The sequence below is a fragment of the Scyliorhinus torazame genome, chromosome 11 (assembly GCF_047496885.1).
Source record: "Scyliorhinus torazame isolate Kashiwa2021f chromosome 11, sScyTor2.1, whole genome shotgun sequence".
Classification (NCBI taxonomy): domain Eukaryota; kingdom Metazoa; phylum Chordata; class Chondrichthyes; order Carcharhiniformes; family Scyliorhinidae; genus Scyliorhinus; species Scyliorhinus torazame.
In genome coordinates this window covers 30,219,708-30,240,160 of record NC_092717.1, presented here as the reverse complement: position 1 = coordinate 30,240,160, position 20,453 = coordinate 30,219,708, and the positions used below count along the sequence as shown (strand labels likewise).

The 20,453-nt window shown below is 46.5% G+C and overlaps 1 protein-coding gene across 3 annotated transcripts in view; it reads left to right on the top strand.

The window, feature by feature from the left end:
- The window catches only part of LOC140385210 (sperm-associated antigen 1-like), a 225,029-nt gene that overhangs the window by 16,357 nt on the left and 188,219 nt on the right, over window positions 1-20,453 (top strand). For all 3 annotated transcript variants that reach the window (XM_072467111.1, XM_072467112.1, XM_072467110.1), the window contains 2 exons: window positions 4,087-4,228; window positions 5,950-6,109. In XM_072467111.1, coding sequence (XP_072323212.1) covers window positions 4,089-4,228; window positions 5,950-6,109 — 300 coding nt within the window. In that variant the 5' untranslated portion in view covers window positions 4,087-4,088. The remainder of the gene's footprint in view (window positions 1-4,086; window positions 4,229-5,949; window positions 6,110-20,453) is intronic.

Below are 20,453 nucleotides of genomic sequence, written 5' to 3'. Positions count from 1 at the left end.
ACCTGGGAACCCCACCACCTGGAGGTTCCCCTCCAAGTCACTCACCTGACTTGGAAATATATCGCCGTTCCTTCACTGTCACTGGGGCAACATCCTGGAACTCCCTCCCTAACAACACTGGGTGCACCTACACCTTGAGGACTGCAGTGGTTCAAGAAGGCCACTCACCACTACCTTCTGAAGGACAATTTGGGATGGGCAATAAATTCTGACCTAACCAGTGACGGCCACATCCTGTAAATGAATTTTTTAAAAAAATAATAATAATAATACAACATGAGTAATAATAATAGCAAAAACAACACAGAAATAGCCATGGTAACAGAAATAAATATTTCACATCTTTTAAACTCGTTCCAAACACCGTGCGGTTAATCTATATAACAGTGCTATAAATGTTGTGCCCCCCCCCCTCCTCGGCCAGTTGCTGGACCTCGAAGAGACTGGTGAATTGCCTCCATGTGTAGTGACAACCATCCTCTGCCCTCCCACCCACCGATGGAGAATTCTATTTTCTCCAGTTTCAGGAATTCCACTACGATGGGCAGCCAGCCCACGGCCTTGGGTGGCGGTGCTGATCTCCATCCGAGCAGGAATCTCCGTCGGGCAATCAGAGAGGCAAAGGCCAGGGCATCAGGCCCTCTCCCCATAAAGAGCTCTGGTTGTTCCCATACTGCCACTAAAGGGCATGGCTCCACCTTCACCCCAAAACCCTGGACATGGCCTGGGAAAAGATATTCCAGAACCCAACAAACTTGGGGTAGGAACAGAACATGTGAGTGTGGTTAGCCGGACTTCCCTAGCACTGTTCGCATTTATCCTCCACCCGGTCCGGGAAGAGGCCACTCATGCGTGTCCTGGTCAGGTGCGCCCTGTGCACCACCTTTGCCGACATTAGGCTCAGCACTGCGTATGAGGAGGTGGAGTTCACCCTATATAGTGCCTCGATCCAGAGTTCTCCACCGATCTCTGTGCTCGGTTCTTCCTCCCATTTTTCCCGCATCTCGCCCAGCGGGGCAGTTATCGGTTCTAACATTCGTCTGTACATGTCGGCACATCCCCTAAATCATCCGCCGCTAGCAGTCTGTCCAGTAGTGTGTAGCTGGGTATCTGGAGGAATGTTGTGGTCTCCTTGCGGAGAAAAACCTGCAGTCGTAAGTATCGGAGCTCGTTCCCTTTCAGGAGCTGGAAGTTCTCTGTTAGTTCCCCCAGGATCGGTATTCTACCGTCTACATACAAATCCCTTACTGTCAGCACCCCTACATCCTTTCTCCACTATTTGTAGGTGGCATCTATCTTTGCTGGGATTCATCTATGGTTTCAGCAGTTGGGGGCCGCAACACACATGTCACCAAGTTTGAAATGACACTTGAGCTGGTTCCAGGTCCTTACAGTGGCCACGACCACCGGGCGCCTCGAGTATTTGGCTGGGAACCTCGAGTATTTTTGAGGATACTCATGCTTTTGTGGATCCTCGGGTTCTTTCCAGCCCCCACAAATGCCATAATTAACTTACCCCACTTGGTGAAGACAGCTTTGGGAATGAAGATCAGGAGGGATCTGAATAGGAATCTGGCAGCACTTGCATTTTTATTGTCTGCACCCTTCTTGCCAGGGAGAATGGGAGAGAGTCCCACTTCCGCTGGTCTCTCTTTACCTTCTCCACTAGGCAGGACGGGCTCCACTTATGGATCCGTGTCCAGTCGTGGGCTATCTGGATCCCCCTATCCAGAAGACTTTGCACTTGCTCCCCGAGTTCGTCACCATATTCGTCGTTGTTAAGTCTGTCCTTTTTTTAAACAGTATGGCCACCCCCCTTGCCCTTGTGGCGAAGCATGCCTGATACATCTGTCCTACCCAGCTTTTTCCTTACCCTCAGTTGGTCCTTCTCTCTTAGATGCATCTCCTGAAGAAAGACTGCTTCGACCCACAGACTTTTGAGGTGGGCGAAGACTCTGGATCTTTTCACTGGTCCGTTAAGTCTCCTCATGTTCCAGATGACTATTCTGATGGGGGGTTTCCCTTTAGTCATGGCACCTACGCCTTCCAACCGTCTCCATATGCGACCTGTTTTAACTAGCATTCTACCGTCGCCGAGCCCCTCTGCAGATGGAGTCCCCCTTCCCTTTCCCCGTACCCCTGTTGCTCCTTTTCCTGCCAGACCTACCCTTTTTTTAAAAATTCCCATACACTAGCCTGCTCGCCAGTGTGGTGGTTTCCCACTGGAAATAGATCAGTTTGTACCTGACCCTGGTTGGTTGCCGATTTCTCAAGGTCCCGCACCATCGCCTTTTGGGCCTCCAGTCTCTGCTCTGTCCATTGCTCCCTTTATGGGGGCCATTGCTGACTTCATAGCCATGCAGGAGTTCCTCTTTTATTGTCTCTGTGTTTCTGGTGCTCAGCAGAGATAAACTCCATCATTTGCTCTGTCAATGAGTGGGCCAGCGCTGGCGGCCCTGCTGGGTCCACCATGCTCAGGCCTGGTGCACGTTTGACAGGTTAAAAAGGTCTAGTGAGAAGTTCCCAGGAGAGAGAGTCACCTTTTGTGCGACCGCTCAGCTCAGGGCCGCCACCGGAAGTCTCTCAAGAGCTCCACTGCTGATTTCTCTTGGTTATTTATTATTGCCCTTAGTACCAGTGCTAATTCCTATCTCTCCCGCTACTCTATTAAATTATTTTATTTATTTATTTTTAAACGTATTTTATTACAAACCTGTATCAAAGCAGGTTACAGCATATAAAAACCGTGGGAAACATACTTCCTAACAATCAGCTATACAGTCTGTACACATTTTTCCCCTTTTTCACCCTCCCCCACACCCCTGCGACGAACAACTCCTCAAACACAGTCACAAACATCCCCCACCTTTTCTCAAACTCCCCTGCTGAGCCCCTTAACTCATACTTTATCTTCTCCAACCACAGGAAGTCGTACAGGTCACCCAACCATGCCGCTACCCCCAGTGGCGATGCCGACCGCCACTCCAGCAAAATTCGTCGCCGTGCAATCAGAGAGGCGAAGGCCACGACATCAGCCTTCTTCCTCCTCCATGAGCTCCTGCTTCTCTGGAACCCCAAATATCGCCACCAAAGGGTCTGGGTCCACCTCCTCCACTACCCTGGCTAAGACCGCGAACACTACTGCCCAGAATCTTCCCAATTTTTCGCAATCCCAAAACATGTGCGTGTGATTCGCTGGCTCCCGCCTACACCTCTCACACTCAACTACTACCCCCTGAAAGAAGCCGCTCATTCTCGCCCGAGTCATATGCACCACATTAAACTATCAGGCTCATCCTTGCATAAGAGGAGGTCCGTTTACACTTCGCAGTGCCTCACTACATACTCCCCAATTGATCTCCCCTCCCAACTCCGCTTCCCATTTATCCTTGATCTTCACCACCCGCTCACTCCCTCTCCTCCAGCCATTTATATATATATCCCCAATTTTTCCCTCTCCTTCTACATCTGGAAGCAGCTGTCGCTCCAGCAGGGTCTCTATTAAATCATTAAACATGAATATCCACTATGACAGGAATTCTCATAATATCATGAATTCTTAACCATAATATGTAGCACCATTGTAGGAACATTTGTAGGAACAGCACCATCTGGAGGTAGCAGGTATTTGAGAGAGGAGTAATTGAGAACGTCACAGAGAATAGGCGAGTTCCAGTGTAAAATTGAAGGGAAAGTAGAGAAAACTGCAGCATGAAATTGGAATCCAAAAGCTTCAAAAAGATATAAAACCGTTGATCATTCAAAGCAGTTTTCCATCATTAATATATAGCTTTTAAATTGAACAAGTGCTTCATAAGGAAAAAAGATTGGGATGCCTGTTCTTTAGGTTTAGCATTTAAAATATTAATCAATTTCAACTTGGGTCCCAAACTCAAGTATTTAAATTAAGTTTATCTTCTCATTTAGTTTCAGCAAGCCATATGTTTGCATTTTTATGACAACATATGTACTTGTCATGTACTTCCATATGGTAAACTTTCAGTGAATTGCACAAAACTAAAAACAGTAAATTTGGGGCTGATATGGCAACAAAATAGGGATAAATGACTGTGGCATTCTTTCCAGCCATGAGCACAGCACCTGCTTGTTCATTGATGAACCAGGGAACCACGAAGACATACGAACTTCCAGTTGAACACCTGGACTATAGCTTTGTGGAAAAATGCACTGATGTCAAGTATCTGGAAAAGATTTTAATAGTGCTGAGGTACGTACACATATCTCACTCCTACAACATTCTGTGGCATGATGTGCAATGTTGTCAGTGACATTAATTGGCACTTCCAAATCTGAAAAGATTTTCCGCTAATTTGTCAAGGTGGTTACTGTCAAGTATTTTGTACAAAAACCAAAGCGTCTTTTTCGAAAACAATGGTGTTACAGTTTTCAAGAATTTAACTGAAGTTACTGCAAATTGAAACTACTAGGCTTTCTTGGCTTCAGTTGAAATTATAAAAAAATCTAATGCACAATGCAATGTGATGCTAAACCTATTCAAAGCTTTGAGTATTGAAAATATTGAATGTTTTCAACTATTGTATAGTGCATCTTAATTGTAAACCAGTAAACCGAAGACATTTGGCATCAACAAATATAAAATGCTGTTTTCTTTAACAAGAAAAAATGACACCAAACTAGGCAATGAGAAGTATCAGCGACTCTTTAATGTTCAAGTAGTATTAATATCTAGCGTTCTTCTGCTATTAGAGCACATTTGCACCCAAAACCATCAGGTCAATTATTTATCATTGCAGGTAGCACTTGTTTCATGAATATCATTTGGAAAAAGTTATTTAAGACTTGAATACTGGAGTGATGGATTTTGTGAACAAGCATGGTTGGAAAGAAAGATTTTAATTTTAGTTTATAAAGGATTTTATTTTTATGAATTATATGACATTAACTTGATGTCATGATGTGCTAATTACCTTCTTTTAAATAGATTTAGAGTACCCAATTATTATTTTTTTTAAGAAGCAATTTAGCATGGCCAATCCACCTAACCTACACATCTGGGGGTAGCATGGTGGTTAGCACAATTGCTTCACAGCTCCAGGGTCCCAGTTCGATTCCCGGCTTAGGTCACTGTCTGTGCGGAGTCTGCACGTTCTCCCCGTGTGTGCGTGGGTTTCCTCCGGGTGCTCCGGTTTCCTCCCACAGTCCAAAGATGTGCAGGTTAGGTGGATTGGTCATCCTAAAATTGCCCTTAGTGTCCAAAATTGCCCTTAGTGTTGGGTGGGGTTACTGGGTTATGGGGATAGGGTGGAGGTGTGGGATTGGGTAGGGTGCTCTTTCAAAGAGTCGGTGCAGACTCGATGGGCCAAATGGCCTCCTTCTGCATTGTAAATTCGATGACCTATGATCTTTGGGTTGTGGGGGTGAAACCCACGCAGACACGAGGAGAATGTGCAAATCCACACGGACAGCGATTTAGTGCCGGGCTTCGAACCCGGGTCCTCAGCGCTGTAGGCAGCAGTGCTAACCACTGTGCTACGTGCCGCCCTTGATGTGCAAAGTCCCTTAAGAGAAAATGCAATTCAATAGTCCAAGTCCAGTCAGGCTCCTATTTTTGAGGGAAGGAATGTAAACATTATTCTATTTGTTATATCTGTTCTATAATTGTACCTCTGTAATTTGCACAATAATTTATCTCTCCATTTTATTCAGGCTTGCATTAAAAAAGTAATCTTACTTTCCTTCATTACATATCAAGAAGATTTGATTGTAAAAGATTATAGAATTTGTTGGGAAATAGTGATAAATTACTTGGCAATTATAAGACCATGTCACCGTGGACCATTTTTTATATTCCACGGACAATCAGTTGATTTTTTTGGTCTTTGTTTCTCATGTGCTAACATGATTTTGTAGCAGTCAGTTTTTGTTTAGGACATCACTGATGCAACTACCATTATGTATATATTCAAGGTCAGGTGAGGAGGGACTTTATCCTGATCTTATATCATTTTGTGAGAAGAAGATTGAAAAGTTGGATCCTAAAAATCGAATCCTTCGAACAAACAATCCACCAGCAACTGCTGCTAGCTTCACTAAAGAAGAATGGCAAGAAATTACCAGTGATATAAAGGTATACACTGTATTTAAATGAGTAGCATAGGAATATTTCATAGAGGGTGGGTGTGCAATGACAAATACTAGAACTTAAGAAAAATTGTTTACTGTATTTTCTTTGCTGACAATAGAAGTCAGTTGGTTAGTGTACTTGTTTTCAAAGAACCATTTTCTCCTTACTTAAAACTCATATTTAGTGTGATCCCTTAGAGATGATTATACATTATTTCTGATGTACAATTTATGTGAATTGATATTCTTAATAAGAATTTATTTAGCAATGTAGTGTCTACTGCCATTTTATGTCCTTATGTAATTATTTATTAGGTGTTGAAGAAGCATAGTTGGCACAGGATAAGATTTTATTGGACACCTGAGTAATAATCTTTATTGTCACAAGTAGGCTTACATTAACACTGCAATGAAATTACTGTGAAAAGCCCCTAGTCGCCACATTACGGCACCTGTTCGGGTACACAGGGAGAATTGAGAATGTCCAAATTACCTAACAGCACATCTTTCGGGACTTGTGGGAGGAAACTGGAGCACCCGGAGGAAACCCACGCAGACACGGGGAGAACTTGCAGTGCACACACTGTGACCCAAGCCGTTCTTCGAACTGGGGACCCTGGCACTGTGAAGCAACAGTGCTAAATATTGTGCTACTGTGCCGCCCACGATAAAATACCTGACTTTGACTTTTGATGTTGACTAATCTATTCTGCGAATTGCCAATCTTTTTAACATTTCTAGACTCCCCTTTCATTGTAGAAAACTTTGTTATATCTATCTTGTACGGCCCTTCGAAAATCCAAACAACTTTAATCAAGTCGCCTTGGTAGATCCCAGGGATTATAAATCTTGTTTATGTCGTCTTTCCTCATAATCTAACCTGGTAACATTCTGATGAATCTGTAGTGCTGCCCAATGCCAATGAATCCTTTCCATTGGATAGTGCGCAGGCAATTGCCCCAGTGCTCCAGATGTGGTCTACCAGGGGTTTACACAGCTGTAGAAAAACGTCCTCCTTTTATATTCTAGCAATCTAGTTATAAAGGCTAGCATCCCGTTAATATTTCTGGTCAACGGAACCACAATGGTCAGGTGAATCAATTAACTAATTATCTATATAACATAAAGAAGCAAGCGCGTGACAGTATTTTGAAACTTCATCTGTTATTCAAGTCTTACTTATGATCTCCAAACTCAGTGGCTCATTATACACATGATTTTTTGGTCATAATGCTGTTGATCTACGAATCAGTCTTTCAAAATCAGAAACTGGCCATATCATTGTTTCAGTTTCTATAGGTGCAACAAGCCTTCAAAACTGGTACAGTACAGCATAAATGCTTCTATATACATGAATTCAGGAGAACAATAACAGAGTTGCTTCAGCTTAATCATTAGACCCAGTGCCTCCATTTATATAAGGAAAAACAATGAAAGGATCAGCATAAAAACTTTTAAACGTCTTGTTGATATCTATTACCCTTGGAGTTTCAACACAGAGGGTATAGCCCTAGAGCCAGCTCTCTTAGTAATAAAAGCCAGGTATCTACTCGGTTTGTTTCCAAACTCGTATAACCTTTGTTTGGCAAACTTTAAACTCCTTTCAGCTTGAGTCAACAAGAAATCCAGCACGGTTCGAATTGCATTAATTTCTTTGATCCACTCCCTACTGAAGTCCAGGTCTGAGGCATTCAAGACCAGTGACCCTGACCTATACAAGAAATTTAGGTACGACCCCCGCAAAGCCATCAGGGACGCCAAGAGCCAAATACCAGACAAAGCTAGAGTCCCAGACTAATGACACAGACTCACGTCGCTTCTAGCAAAGCTTAAACAATATAACAGGCTACAAAGAAAAGCCAAGTAGAATCTCTGGCAACAAAGCACCCCTCCCCGATGAACTCAATGCATTCTGTGCTTATTTCGAACAGGAAGCCAACAAATCGTTGACTACTCTCCCAACAACCTCTGACACACCCATACCTACCATCACAGCCTCACAAGTCAGATCGGCCTTCTTGAAAGTGAACCCACAGAAAGCAACGGGTCCTGATTGAATCCATGTTCATGCACTCAGATCCTGCGCAGACCAACTGGTGGGTATGATTGCAGAATCTTCAACCTCTCCCTACTCCATTCCGAGGTTCCCACCTATTTCAAGAAGACCACTATCAAACTGGTGTCAAAGAAGTTCCAGGCAAAGTGCCTCAACGACTACAGTCCAGTGGCCCTGACATCTATCACTTTGAATGCTTGGAGAGGTTGGTCATGAGACACATCAGCTCCATACTTCCAGACTGCCTTGATCCACTGCAATTCGCATAAGGCTCAACCGGTCCACAGCAGACGCTATCTCCCTGGCCCTACACTCATCCCTGGAGCATCTCGACAACAAGGACTCCTACGTCAGAATCTTATTCGGCCTTTAACACCATAATACCAGCCATGGTCATAGCCAAACTCCAAAACCTAGGACTTGGCTCCTCGCTCTGCAACTGGATCCTCAACTTGCTGACCCATAGACCACTATCAGTAAGGATCAACAATGACTCCTGTGCTTTTCATGTATGGAATGATCTGCCTGACTGTACACAGAACAATACTTTTCACTGTGCCTTGGTACACATGACAAATCTAAAAATCCCCCCCCCCTCACTGCATGTTTATAGTTGGGGATTCAATGAAGGTAATGCCATTGAACGTCAAGGGGCGATTGTTTGATTCGCTCTTAGTGGAGATGGTCATTGCCTGCCATTTGTGTGGCACGAATGTTACTTGCCGTTGGTCAGCCCAAGCCCGGATTATTGTACTGGACTGCTTCAGTGTCTAAGGAGTCGCGGATGGTGCTGAACATTGTGCAATCATCAGCGAACATCCGCACATTTTCCCTTATGTTGGAAGGAAGGTAATTGATGAAGTAGCTGAAGATGGTTGGGCCTCGGACACTATCCTGAGGAACTCCTGCAGTGATGTCTCGGGACTGAGCTGACTGATCTCCAACAACCACAACCATCGTCCTTTGGACTAGATTTTCCCCTGATTCACATTGTCTTCAGTTTTACTAGGGCTCTTTGATGCCATACTCGACCAAATGCTGCCTTGATATCAAGGGCAGTCACTCTCACCTCATCTCTGGAGTTCAGCTCTTTAGTCCATGTTTGAACCAAAGCTATAATGGGGTCAGGAGCTGAGTGACCCCGGCATAACCTAAAATGAGCGTCAGTGGGTAGGTTTTGCAAAGTAGGTGACACTTGATAGCACTGTTGATGACTCCTTCCATCACTTTACTGATGGAGAGTAGACTGATAGGGCAGCAATTGCCTGGGTTGGATCTGCTTTTTGTGTACAGGGCATACCTGGGCAATTTTCCACATTGCTGGGTAGCAGAGTTGCAGCTGTACTGGAAAAGCTTGGCTAGGGGTGCGGCAAGTTCTGGAGAACAAGTCTTCAGCACTATTGCTGGAATATTGTCAGGGTCCATAGCCTTTGCAGTATCCAGTGCCTAAAGCCGCTTCTTGGTATCACACGGGGTGTTTCGAATTGGCTGAGGACTGGCATCTCTGGTGGAGACCTCCCGATGAGGCAGAGATGGATCATCCACTCGGCACTTCTGGCTGAAAATGGCTACGAATGCTTCAGTTTTATCTTTTCCAAGGATTTACTGGATTCCTTCATCATTGAGCATGGGGGTATTTGTGGAACTTCTTCCTCCAGTGAATTGTTCAATTGTCCAACACCATTCACGACTGAATATGGCAGAACTGCAGAGCTTAGATCTGATCCATTGGTTGTGGAATCGCTTAGCTTTGATAATCACTTGGTAGTTATGCTGTTTGGCATGCAAGTAACTTCATTGTTTATTTTCCCGACATACCTGATGCTGCTCCTGGCATGCCCTCCTGCTCATTGAACCAGGATTGATCCTATCTCTCCACAGATCTGGCCAGACCTGTTGAGTATTTCCACCATTTTCAGTTTTTATTTTAGATTTCCAGAACCTGCTTTTGCGTAACTGTAAAACTTTGATATCTTCAGTTCCTGTAAGATTTTTTGTGATTTACTGTTATAATAAAATGTCTAAAATACCCTGGACGTTACCCTCCTCTTGCTGTAATATTTTTGAGTTTCCCAGTCGCATTATAATTAATGTTCCCCTGGAGTTACAATTTCTGGATATGTTTGTGAGTGTGATACTGCTGTGAATTTTATTTCTGTCTTGTACTATAAAACTATTAATACAGTAGAATAGGGTGGTTCATGACATTGGAACATCGACACACTATGCAACAAATTATATGTGTTTACAGCATGATTCTCCTTCTAGTAAGTCCACTACCCTGTCTAGTAATCATGTAGAAACAAAATGCTTCCCTGAGGCTAGGCGGCAAAATTGGGAAGAGTGTCATCCCAAACTGTAGAACAGAAATACAGATGTTTTAGAACATAAGAACTAGGGGCAGGAGTAGGCCACCTGGCCCCTCGAGCCTGCTCCGCCATTCAGTGAGATCATGGCTGATCTTTTGTGGACTCAGCTCCACTTTCCGGCCCGAACACCATAACCCTTAATCCCTTTATTCTTCAAAAAACTATCTATCTTTATCTTAAAAACATTTAATGAAGGAGCCTCAAATGCTTCACGGGGCAAGGAATTCCATAGATTCACAACCTTTGGGTGAAGAGGTTCCTCCTAAACTCAGTCCTAAATCTACTTCCCCTTATTTTGAGGCGATGCCCCCTAGTTCTGCTTTCACCAGCCAGTGGAAACAACCTGCCCGCATCTATCTTATCTATTCCCTTCATAATTTTATATGTTTCTATAAGATCCCCCCGCATCCTTCTGAATTCCAACGAGTACAGTCCCAGTCTACTCAACCTCTCCTTAAATCCAGCCCCTTTAGCTCTGGGATTAACCTAGTGAATCTCCTCTGCACACCCCCCAGCACCAGTACGTCCTTTCTCAGGTAAGGAGACCAAAACTGAACACAATATTCCAGGTGTGGCCTCACTAACACCTTATACAATTGCAGCAGAACCTCCCTAGTCTTAAACTCCATCCCTCTAGCAATGAAGGACAAAATTCCATTTGCCTTCGTAATCACCTGTTGCACCTGTAAACCAACGTTTTGCGACTAATGTACTAGCACACCCAGGTCTCTCTGTACAGCAGCATGTTTTAATATTTTATCATTTAAATAATAATCCCTTTTGCTGTTATTCCTACCAAAATGGATAATCTCACATTTGTCAACATTGTATTCCATTTGCCATACCCTAGTCCATTCACTTAACCTATCCAAATCCCTCTGCAGACTTCCAATATCCTCTGCACGTTTTGCTTTACCACTCATCTTAGTGTCGTCTGCAAACTTGGACATTGCCCTTGGTCCCCAACTCCAAATTATCTATGTAAATTGTGAACAATTGTGGGCCCAACACTGATCCCTGAGGGACACCACTAGCTACTGATTGTCAACCAGAGAAACACCCATTAATCCCCATTCTTTGCTTTCTATTAATTAACCAATCCTCTATCCATGCTACTACTTTCCCCTTAATGCCATGCATCTTTATCTTATGCAGCAACCTTTTGTGTGGCACCTTGTCAAAGGCTTTCTGGAAATCCAGATATACCACATCCATTGGCTCCCTGTTATCTACCGCACTGGTAATGTCCTCAAAAAATTCCACTAAATTAGTTAGGCACGACCTGCGCTTTATGAACCCATGCTGCGTCTGCCCAATGGGACAATTTCCATCCAGATGCCTCGCTATTTCTTCCTTGATGATAGATTCCAGCATCTTCCCTACTACCGAAGTTAAGCTCACTGGCCTATAATTACCCGCTTTCTGCCTACCTCCCTTTTAAAACAGTGGTGTCACGTTTGTTAATTTCCAATCCGCCGGGACCACCCCAGAGTCTAGTGAATTTTGGTAAATTATCACTAGTGCATTTGCAATTTCCCTAGCCATCTCTTTTAGCACTCTGGGATGCATTCCATCAGGGCCAGGAGACTTGTCTATCTTTAGCCCCATTAGCTTGCCCATCACTACCTCCTTGGTGATAACGATCATCTCAAGGTCCTCACCTGTCATAGCCTCATGTCTATCAGTCACTGGCATGTTATTTGTGTCTTCCACTGTGAAGATCGACCCAAAAAACCTGTTCAGTTCCTCAGCCATTTCCTCATCTCCATTATTAAATCTCCCTTCTCATCCTCTAAAGGACCAATATTTACCTTAGCCATTCTTTTTTTATATATTTGTAGAAACTTTTACTATCTTTTTTGTGGTAGTATGCAATAGGGGTCATGTGGGACTGTGAAGCCGTGATGTCATTGGCTGACAGACCCTGGGTCCTGGTTGGCCGTTGACCTCTAGCTCCGCCCTGAAGGCGGAGTATAAGAACCAGGAGTCCTCCCCCGCAGGCCAGTCTACTACTGAACTGCGGGGGAACAGTCACGCTTAATAAAGCCTCATCGACTTCACTCTATTCGTCTCTCGGAGTCTTTGTGCGCTACAATTTATTAAGCGTGACTAAAGGACTATGGAGCTCAGGATCATCCCGGAATGCCTGAGGATCAGCCCCCACGCAGTGAACGCAGCAGCAGCTTTCAAGCACTGGCAGACTTGTTTCGAGGCCTACCTCAGAACGGCCCCCGGCCGGGTCACAGAAGACCAAAAACTACAGGTCCTGCACTCGAGGTTAAGCACGGAGATTTTCTCCCTCATCGAAGACGCAGAGGATTTCCAGACAGCGTTCGCAGCACTAAAAAGTCTCTACGTTCGCCCAGTAAACCAGATCTACGCTCGCTATCAACTCGCAACGAGACGGCAAAGTCCCGGAGAATCGATAGATGAATTCTACACCGCGCTACTAATTTTGGGACGGGCCTACATCTGCCCGCCGGTGAACGCAAATGAACACACGGACATGTTAATGCGAGATGCTTTTGTGGCAGGTATGAACTCCTCCCAAATCCGCCAAAGACTTTTAGAAAAAGAGTCGCTAGGACTCTCAGAGGCACGGGCCCTAGCAGCCTCCCTGGACGTGGCCGCGCGAAACACCCGCGCCTACGGCCCCGACCGCGCGGCAGCCCATTGGGCTCCGTACGCACCCGTCGCGACAAACCCCCCCCCCCCCCCCCCCCGGACACCCCACAGTCTTGCGCGGTTCAAACGCCAAGTCGCACCGGGGGAGCCCGCTGCTATTTCTGCGGCCAGGCGAAACACCCCCGGCAGCGCTGCCCGGCCCGCGCAGCGATCTGTAAGAGCTGCGGGAAAAAGGGCCATTTCGCGGCTGTGTGCCGGTCCCGGGAGGTCGCCGCTCTCCCCGGAGAACAGGGAGCCCTGCACGCCGTTTACGCTCCCCAACTTCCCCCCCCCCCGCGCCCCATGTATGACCCACCGGCGCTACCAATTTGGGTCCCGGCCACCGCTGTCCCCAGAGAAGAGGGAGTCCTGCGTGTTCCTAACGCTCCCCAACCCCCCCAGCGCCCCATGTGCGACCCGCAGGCGCCGCCATTTTGGGTCCCGGCCACCACGAGGGGAGGAGGGGCGCCGCCATCTTGGAGCACCCCAGACCTGTGCGACGCATGGGGGTGGCCATTTTGTCCACCCCCCGCCGCCATCTTGTGACCCCCCAGCCATGTGCGATGCATGGGGGCAGCCATCTTGTTCACCCCGACGCCATCTTGGACGGCAACAACGGACCCCAGTGTCGACGGCTCCACTGGGTTCGAAGAAGACGCTCAACCATTACGACCACGTCTGGCTTCAATGATGCTGGACCAAGCATGGCCCCGGACGCTCCAGACGACAACGACAACGGTGCGGATAAACGGGCACGAGACACCATGCCTGGTCGACTCCGGGAGCACGGAGAGCTTTATCCACCCCGACACGGTAAGATGCTGTTCTTTGACCATCCGTCCCAGCGCACAAAAGATTTCCCTAGCTGCAGGATCCCACTCCGTACAGATCAAAGGCTTCTGCATAGTTACCCTAATGGTGCAAGGGAGGGAGTTCAAAAACTACAGGTTCTACGTCCTTCCCCAACTCTGCGCCCCCACATTACTGGGATTAGACTTCCAGTGCAATCTACAGAGCCTAACCTTCAAATTCAGCGGCCCAATACCCCCACTCACTATCTGCGGCCTCGCAACCCTCAAGGTGCAACCCCCATCCTTGTTTGCAAACCTCACCCCGGATTGCAAACCTGTCGCCACTAGGAGCAGACGGTACAGCGCCCAGGCCCGGACCTTCATTCGGTCCGAAGTCCAGCGGCTACTAAAGGAAGGCATAATCCAGGCCAGCAATAGTCCCTGGAGAGCACCGGTGGTAGTAGTAAAGACAGGGGAGAAGCAAAGGATAGTCATAGACTATAGCCAGACCATCAACAGGTACACACAACTAGACGCGTACCCTCTCCCCCGCATATCCGACATGGTCAATCGGATTGCCCAATATAAGGTCTTCTCCACCGTGGACCTCAAGTCCGCCTACCATCAGCTCCCCATCCGCCCAAGTGACCGCAAGTACACAGCCTTCGAGGCAGACGGGCGATTATACCACTTCCTAAGGGTCCCATTTGGCGTCACAAACGGGGTCTCGGTCTTCCAACGAGAGATGGACCGAATGGTTGATCAACACGGGTTGCGGGCCCGTATCTCGACAATATAACCATCTGCGGCCACAATCAGCAGGACCACGACGCCAACCTCCAAAAATTCCTCCAGACCGCTAAAGCCTTGAACCTCACGTACAACGAGGACAAGTGCGTTTTTAGCACCAACCGGCTAGCCATCCTGGGCTACGTAGTGCGCAATGGGATAATAGGCACCGACCCCGAACGTATGCGCCCCCTCATGGAATTTCCCCTCCCGCACTGCTCAAAAGCCCTAAAACGCTGCCTGAGGTTCTTTTTATACTACGCCCAGTGGGTCCCCCAGTATGCAGACGAGGCCCGCCCCCTAATACAGACCATGACCTTCCCTCTGTCGACAGAGGCTTCCCTCTGTCGACAGAGGCTTGCCAGGCCTTCAGCCGCATCAAAGCGGATATCGCAAAGGCCACGATGCGCGCCATCGACGGGTCCCTCCCCTTCCAGGTCAAGAGCGACGCCTCCGACGTAGCTCTAGCGGCCACCCTTAACCAAGCGGGCAGACCCATGGCCTTTTTCTCCCGAACCCTCCACGCTTCAGAAATCCGCCACTCCTCAGTGGAAAAGGAAGCCCAAGCCATAGTGGAAGCGGTGCGACATTGGAGGCATTACCTGGCCGGCAGGAGATTCACTCTCCTCACGGACCAAAGGTCGGTAGCCTTCATGTTCGATAATGCACAGCGGGGCAAAATCAAAAACGACACGATCTTAAGGTGGAGGATCGAACTCTCCACCTTCAACTACGAGATCTTGTATCGTCCCGGAAAGCTAAACGAGCCGTCCGATGCCCTATCCCGCGGCACATGTGCCAACGCACAAATTAACCGCCTCCAAACCCTGCCACCCGGGGGTCACTCGGTTCTACCACTTTATTAAGTCCCGCAACCTCCCATACTCTTTGGAGGAGGTCCGTACAGTCACAAGGAACTGCCACATCTGCGCAGAGTGCAAACCGCATATTTTCAGGCCGGATGGTGCGCACCTGATTAAGGCTTCCCGCCCCTTTGAACGCCTTAGTCTGGATTTCAAAGGACCCCTCCCCTCCACCGACCGCAACACATACTTCCTTAATGTGGTGGACGAGTACTCCCGCTTCCCATTCGCCATCCCCTGCCCTGACATGACCGCGGCCACAGTCATTAAAGCCCTGAACACCATATTCACACTGTTCGGTTGCCCCGCATACGTCCACAGCGACAGGGGGTCCTCCTTCATGAGTGACGAGCTGCGCCAGTTCCTGCTCAGCAACGGTATAGCCTCGAGCAGGCCGACCAGCTACAACCCCCGGGGGAACGGGCAAGTAGAGAGGGAGAACGGCACGGTCTGGAAGACCGTCCTACTGGCCCTACGGTCCAGGGACCTCCCAGTTTCACGGTGGCAAGAGGTCCTCCCGGACGCCCTCCACTCCATCCGGTCACTACTGTGTACTAGCACTAACCAAACGCCTCATGAGCGCCTCCTTGTCTTCCCCAGGAAGTCCTCCTCTGGAACGTCGCTGCCGACCTGGCTGGCGGCCCCAGGACCCATCTTGCTCCGAAGACATGTGCGGGCGCACAAGTCGGACCCGTTGGTCGAATGGGTTCACCTCCTTCACGCGAACCCGCAGTACGCTTACGTGGAGTACCCCGACGGTCGACAGGACACGGTCTCCCTGCGAGATCTGGCGCCCGCCGGCAACACACACACCCCCCCCGACACCAATCACCCCCGACACCAATCACCCCCTCCCTGCCACCGCCGCACCCCGCGACCGCCCCCTTCCCAGGAGGATCGGTCCTCCTCCCAGGCCCGACCAGGAGTGAAGCCCAAGCTGAAACCGTAAGGCTCACGGAGACGACAACGCCGGAACAAGCACCACCACCACCACCGGGGCCGAGGTGATCGACACGGACGACCAGACCGCCCGACCGACTCGTGGTGTTGGTCTAACACTACAATATGTGGACTTTTAACGAGAACATTTTGTTTTTTTTCTCCTGACGATTACTGTAAATAGTTCGAAACAAAAAAAACCTTGTACATACTGTAATAACATGCGAAAGTTTTCCTACCAGGACCAGCCTTGTAAACCCTTACCACCATGCGAAGCATCACCCCGCCGTGTTCATTTTTAACAAGGGGTGAATGTGGTAGTATGCATTAGGGGTCATGTGGGACTGTGAAGCCGTGATGTCATTGGCTGACAGATCCCGGGTCCTGGTTGGCCGTTGACCTCTAGCTCCGCCCTGAAGGCGGAGTATAAGAACCAGGAGTCCTCCCCCGCAGGCCAGTCTACTACTGAACTGCGGGGGAATAGTCACGCTTAATAAAGCCTCATCGACTTCACTCTATTCGTCTCTCAGAGTCTTTGTGCGCTACATTTTTATATTCTGAGCAAGTTTACTCTCATAATCTATCTTACTCTTTGTAGCTTTTTTTAGTAGCTTTCTGTTGCCCCCGAAAGATTTCCCAGTCCTCTAGTCTCCCACTAATCTTTGCCACTTTGTATGCTTTTTCCTTCAATTTGATACTCTCCCATATTTCCTTAGATATCCACGGTCGATTTTCCCTCTTTCTACTGTCCTTCCTTTTTGTTGGTATAAACCTTTGCTGAGCACTGTGAAAAATCGCTTGGAAGGTACTCCACTGTTCCTCAACTGTTTCACCATAAAGTCTATGCTCCCAGTCTACCTTAGCTAGTTCTTCTCTCATCCCATTGTAATCTCCTTTGTTTAAGCACAAAACACTAGTGTTTGATTTTACCTTCTCACCCTCCTTGGTGAAGGATTCCAGTCCATTATTTTGTATAACTAATAATATAACTATATAGTAGAGGATAACTCCAGAAAGAAACTGGAGAATGCCATAGATTCTGTGCTTAGATGGGCTTTTTGATTGGCATGGATCTGTTTGGGCGAAGGGCCTGTCTCCGTGCCATAGATTCAATTAAATAATAGAATTCAGTGGGTAAAAAAATAATGATAATTTTAATTTATTATTTAGTTTTTATTATTTTTAAAAATAAATTTAGAGTATCCAATTCATTTTTTCCAATTAAGGGGCAATTTAGCATGGCCAATCCAGCTACCCTGCACATCTTTGGGTTGTGGGGGTGAAACCCACGCAAACATGGGGAGAATGTGCAAACTTCACACCGGGATCAAACCTGGGACCTTGGTGCCGTGAGGCAGCAATGCTGACCACTGCGCCACCGTGCTGCCCTAGCTTTAATTTATTATTTTTTAAAAATAGGGTACCTTAAAATTCTGAATGTCAGCAATGATGTTGCCTATGTCACGACCCCTTGGGCTAGTGTGTGGCCAATTCCGGCCCCCACGTGACCCGGAGTCCTTTGGGTTACAGTCTGTGCGGAGTCTGCACGTTCTCCTTGTGTCTGCGTGGGTTTCCTCTGGGTACTCCGGTTTCCTCCCACAAGTCCCGAAAGACGTGCTGTTAGGTGAATTGTACATTCTGAATTCTCCCTCCCTGTACCCAAACAGGCACCATAGTGTGGCGACTAGGGGTTTTCACAGTAACTTCATTGCAATGTTAATGTAAGCCTACTTGTGTCATGGGAATGTCACTTTAAGAAATGTTTATCTGCTCAAGTTGCTGCAGTGATGTCAGAGTGTGGGTGGAGCTGAGCTCTGGCTCTGCTTTTTGCTGCAGCCAGCCAAAGAAGGTGTAATTTTGATATCTCTGCCATCTAAAGACTATCTCTAGATCATTTGGTGAATTCGGAGTGATAGCTGCTCTCAGTAGAGAATTTAAACCTGATGTGCTTCTGTAAAAAGGGTTTTTGTCTTATGGATGTTAAAAGGAAAGTTTAAGGATTACTTAGAGTGTTGTATTCTTTGGGGGTTGTATTTGAATTGATGGTTGCTAAGATGTCCACTCTATGTTTTAAAAAGTTTAACTGAGTTCATAGAATAAACATTGTTTTGCTTTAAAATAATACTTTTAGATTTCTGCTGCACCACACCTGTAGAGTGGGACGTGTGCTCCCCAAACAACAATCTAGTAAAGGTCGTGGGTCAGGTGATCTCTTTGGAGTTCTCTAAACCCTAGCCCATAACAAATTGGGGGCTCGTCTGGGATAAAAGTCTATCTATTGGGTTGGCTTTACGAACTTGAAGATGGTGAGAGGTGAGCATATTGTGGTAGCTTTTCAGGTGTGGTATTATAGTTTAAGTAGGGAGTGTGTTGTGGACAATGGCTCTTTCAGAGGCTCAGAAGTTTTTGGGGGTGGAGATGGTCACACGCAGTCACACTTACGGACAGAGACCAAAAAACGACTGTTAGATTTGGCAAATACATTGCATTTAACGTTACCTGCCAAGGTACAAAAAGGTGAGGTACTTACAGCGGTAGCTGAGCATTTAAAATTGCCCGAGATACAGTCTGACGCATTAGATATGGTAAAACTTCAGTTACAAATCAAGCAACTTGAAAATGAAAAAGAATTAAAGCAGCTTGAATACGAAATGAGAGAAAAAGAAAGAATAGCCCGAGCAGAACTAAAAGAGAGAGAAAGGGAGATACAGATCACGGAAAAAGAAAAAGAGAAAGAGAGGAAAAACAAAAGGAGAGAGAAGAAAGGAGAAAAGAATGAATGGCCCTAGCAGAACAAAAAGAAAGGGAAATACAGATCAGGGAGAGAGAGAGAGAGGACAGGGAAAGAGAGAGAATTTGAACTTCGGAAAATGGCCATGAAACATGATAGTCAGTTAAGATTGGCGGATGGAAAGAAAAACATAACAGTTGGAGGATAGTGATGAGGATGAAGCGAAAGATCTTCATAGTCGAAGGCTTGGTGGGGATCTATTTAAGTATGTCCACGCATTGCCAAGGGTTGATGAGAAGGAGGTAGAAGACTTTTTCATTTATTTTGAGTAGGTAGCTAAACAAATGAAATGGCCACAGGAGATGTGGGTATTACTGATTCAAACAAATGTGATAGGTAGAGCTAGTGAAGTGTTTGCATCACTATCAGAAGAGGTATCAGAGATTTATGAGGAGGTGAAAAAATCCATTTTAGGTACATATGAACTAGTGCCTGAAGCCTACAGACAAAGGTTTGGAAATTTATGGAAAGAACCTGGTCAAACATACATGGAATTTGAAAGGATCAAACCGAGTAATTTTGATAGGTGGCTAAGGGCTTTGAAAATAGACCAAACGTATGAAGCTTTCGGAGAAATTATATTTTTGGAGGAGTTTAAAAATTCAATTTCTGATGTAGTGAGAACTCATGTGGAAGAGCAGAGGGTTAAAACTGCGAGATCAGCAACAGAAATGGCAGATGATTATGAATTAGTTCATAAATCAAAGTTTGGTTTACGACATCAGTTTCGGCCTGTGAGGATAGAAACTGGGAACATGAGAAATACTCAGTGGTAAAGGTAAAGGTGATCTGATGGGAGATAATAAGGAGTGTGTACCTCAGATTAAAAAGGAAATCCAGGAGGGTGGAAGATACATGAAATGTTTCAAATGTTTTCACTGTAATAAACGAGGCCATGTAAAGTCACAGTGTTGGTGGCGGAAGAAGAGCACTGGGAAGGCTGATATGGTAAAACAGGATAAGACAGTGGGGTTTGTTAAAGTGGTAAAGGAAAGCCCAAGTGAAGCAAAGGAGGTGCAAAAGATTGTACAGCCTGATCAAGAGGTGATAGATAAGAATGTGCCAGATGTCTTTAAAGAATTTACT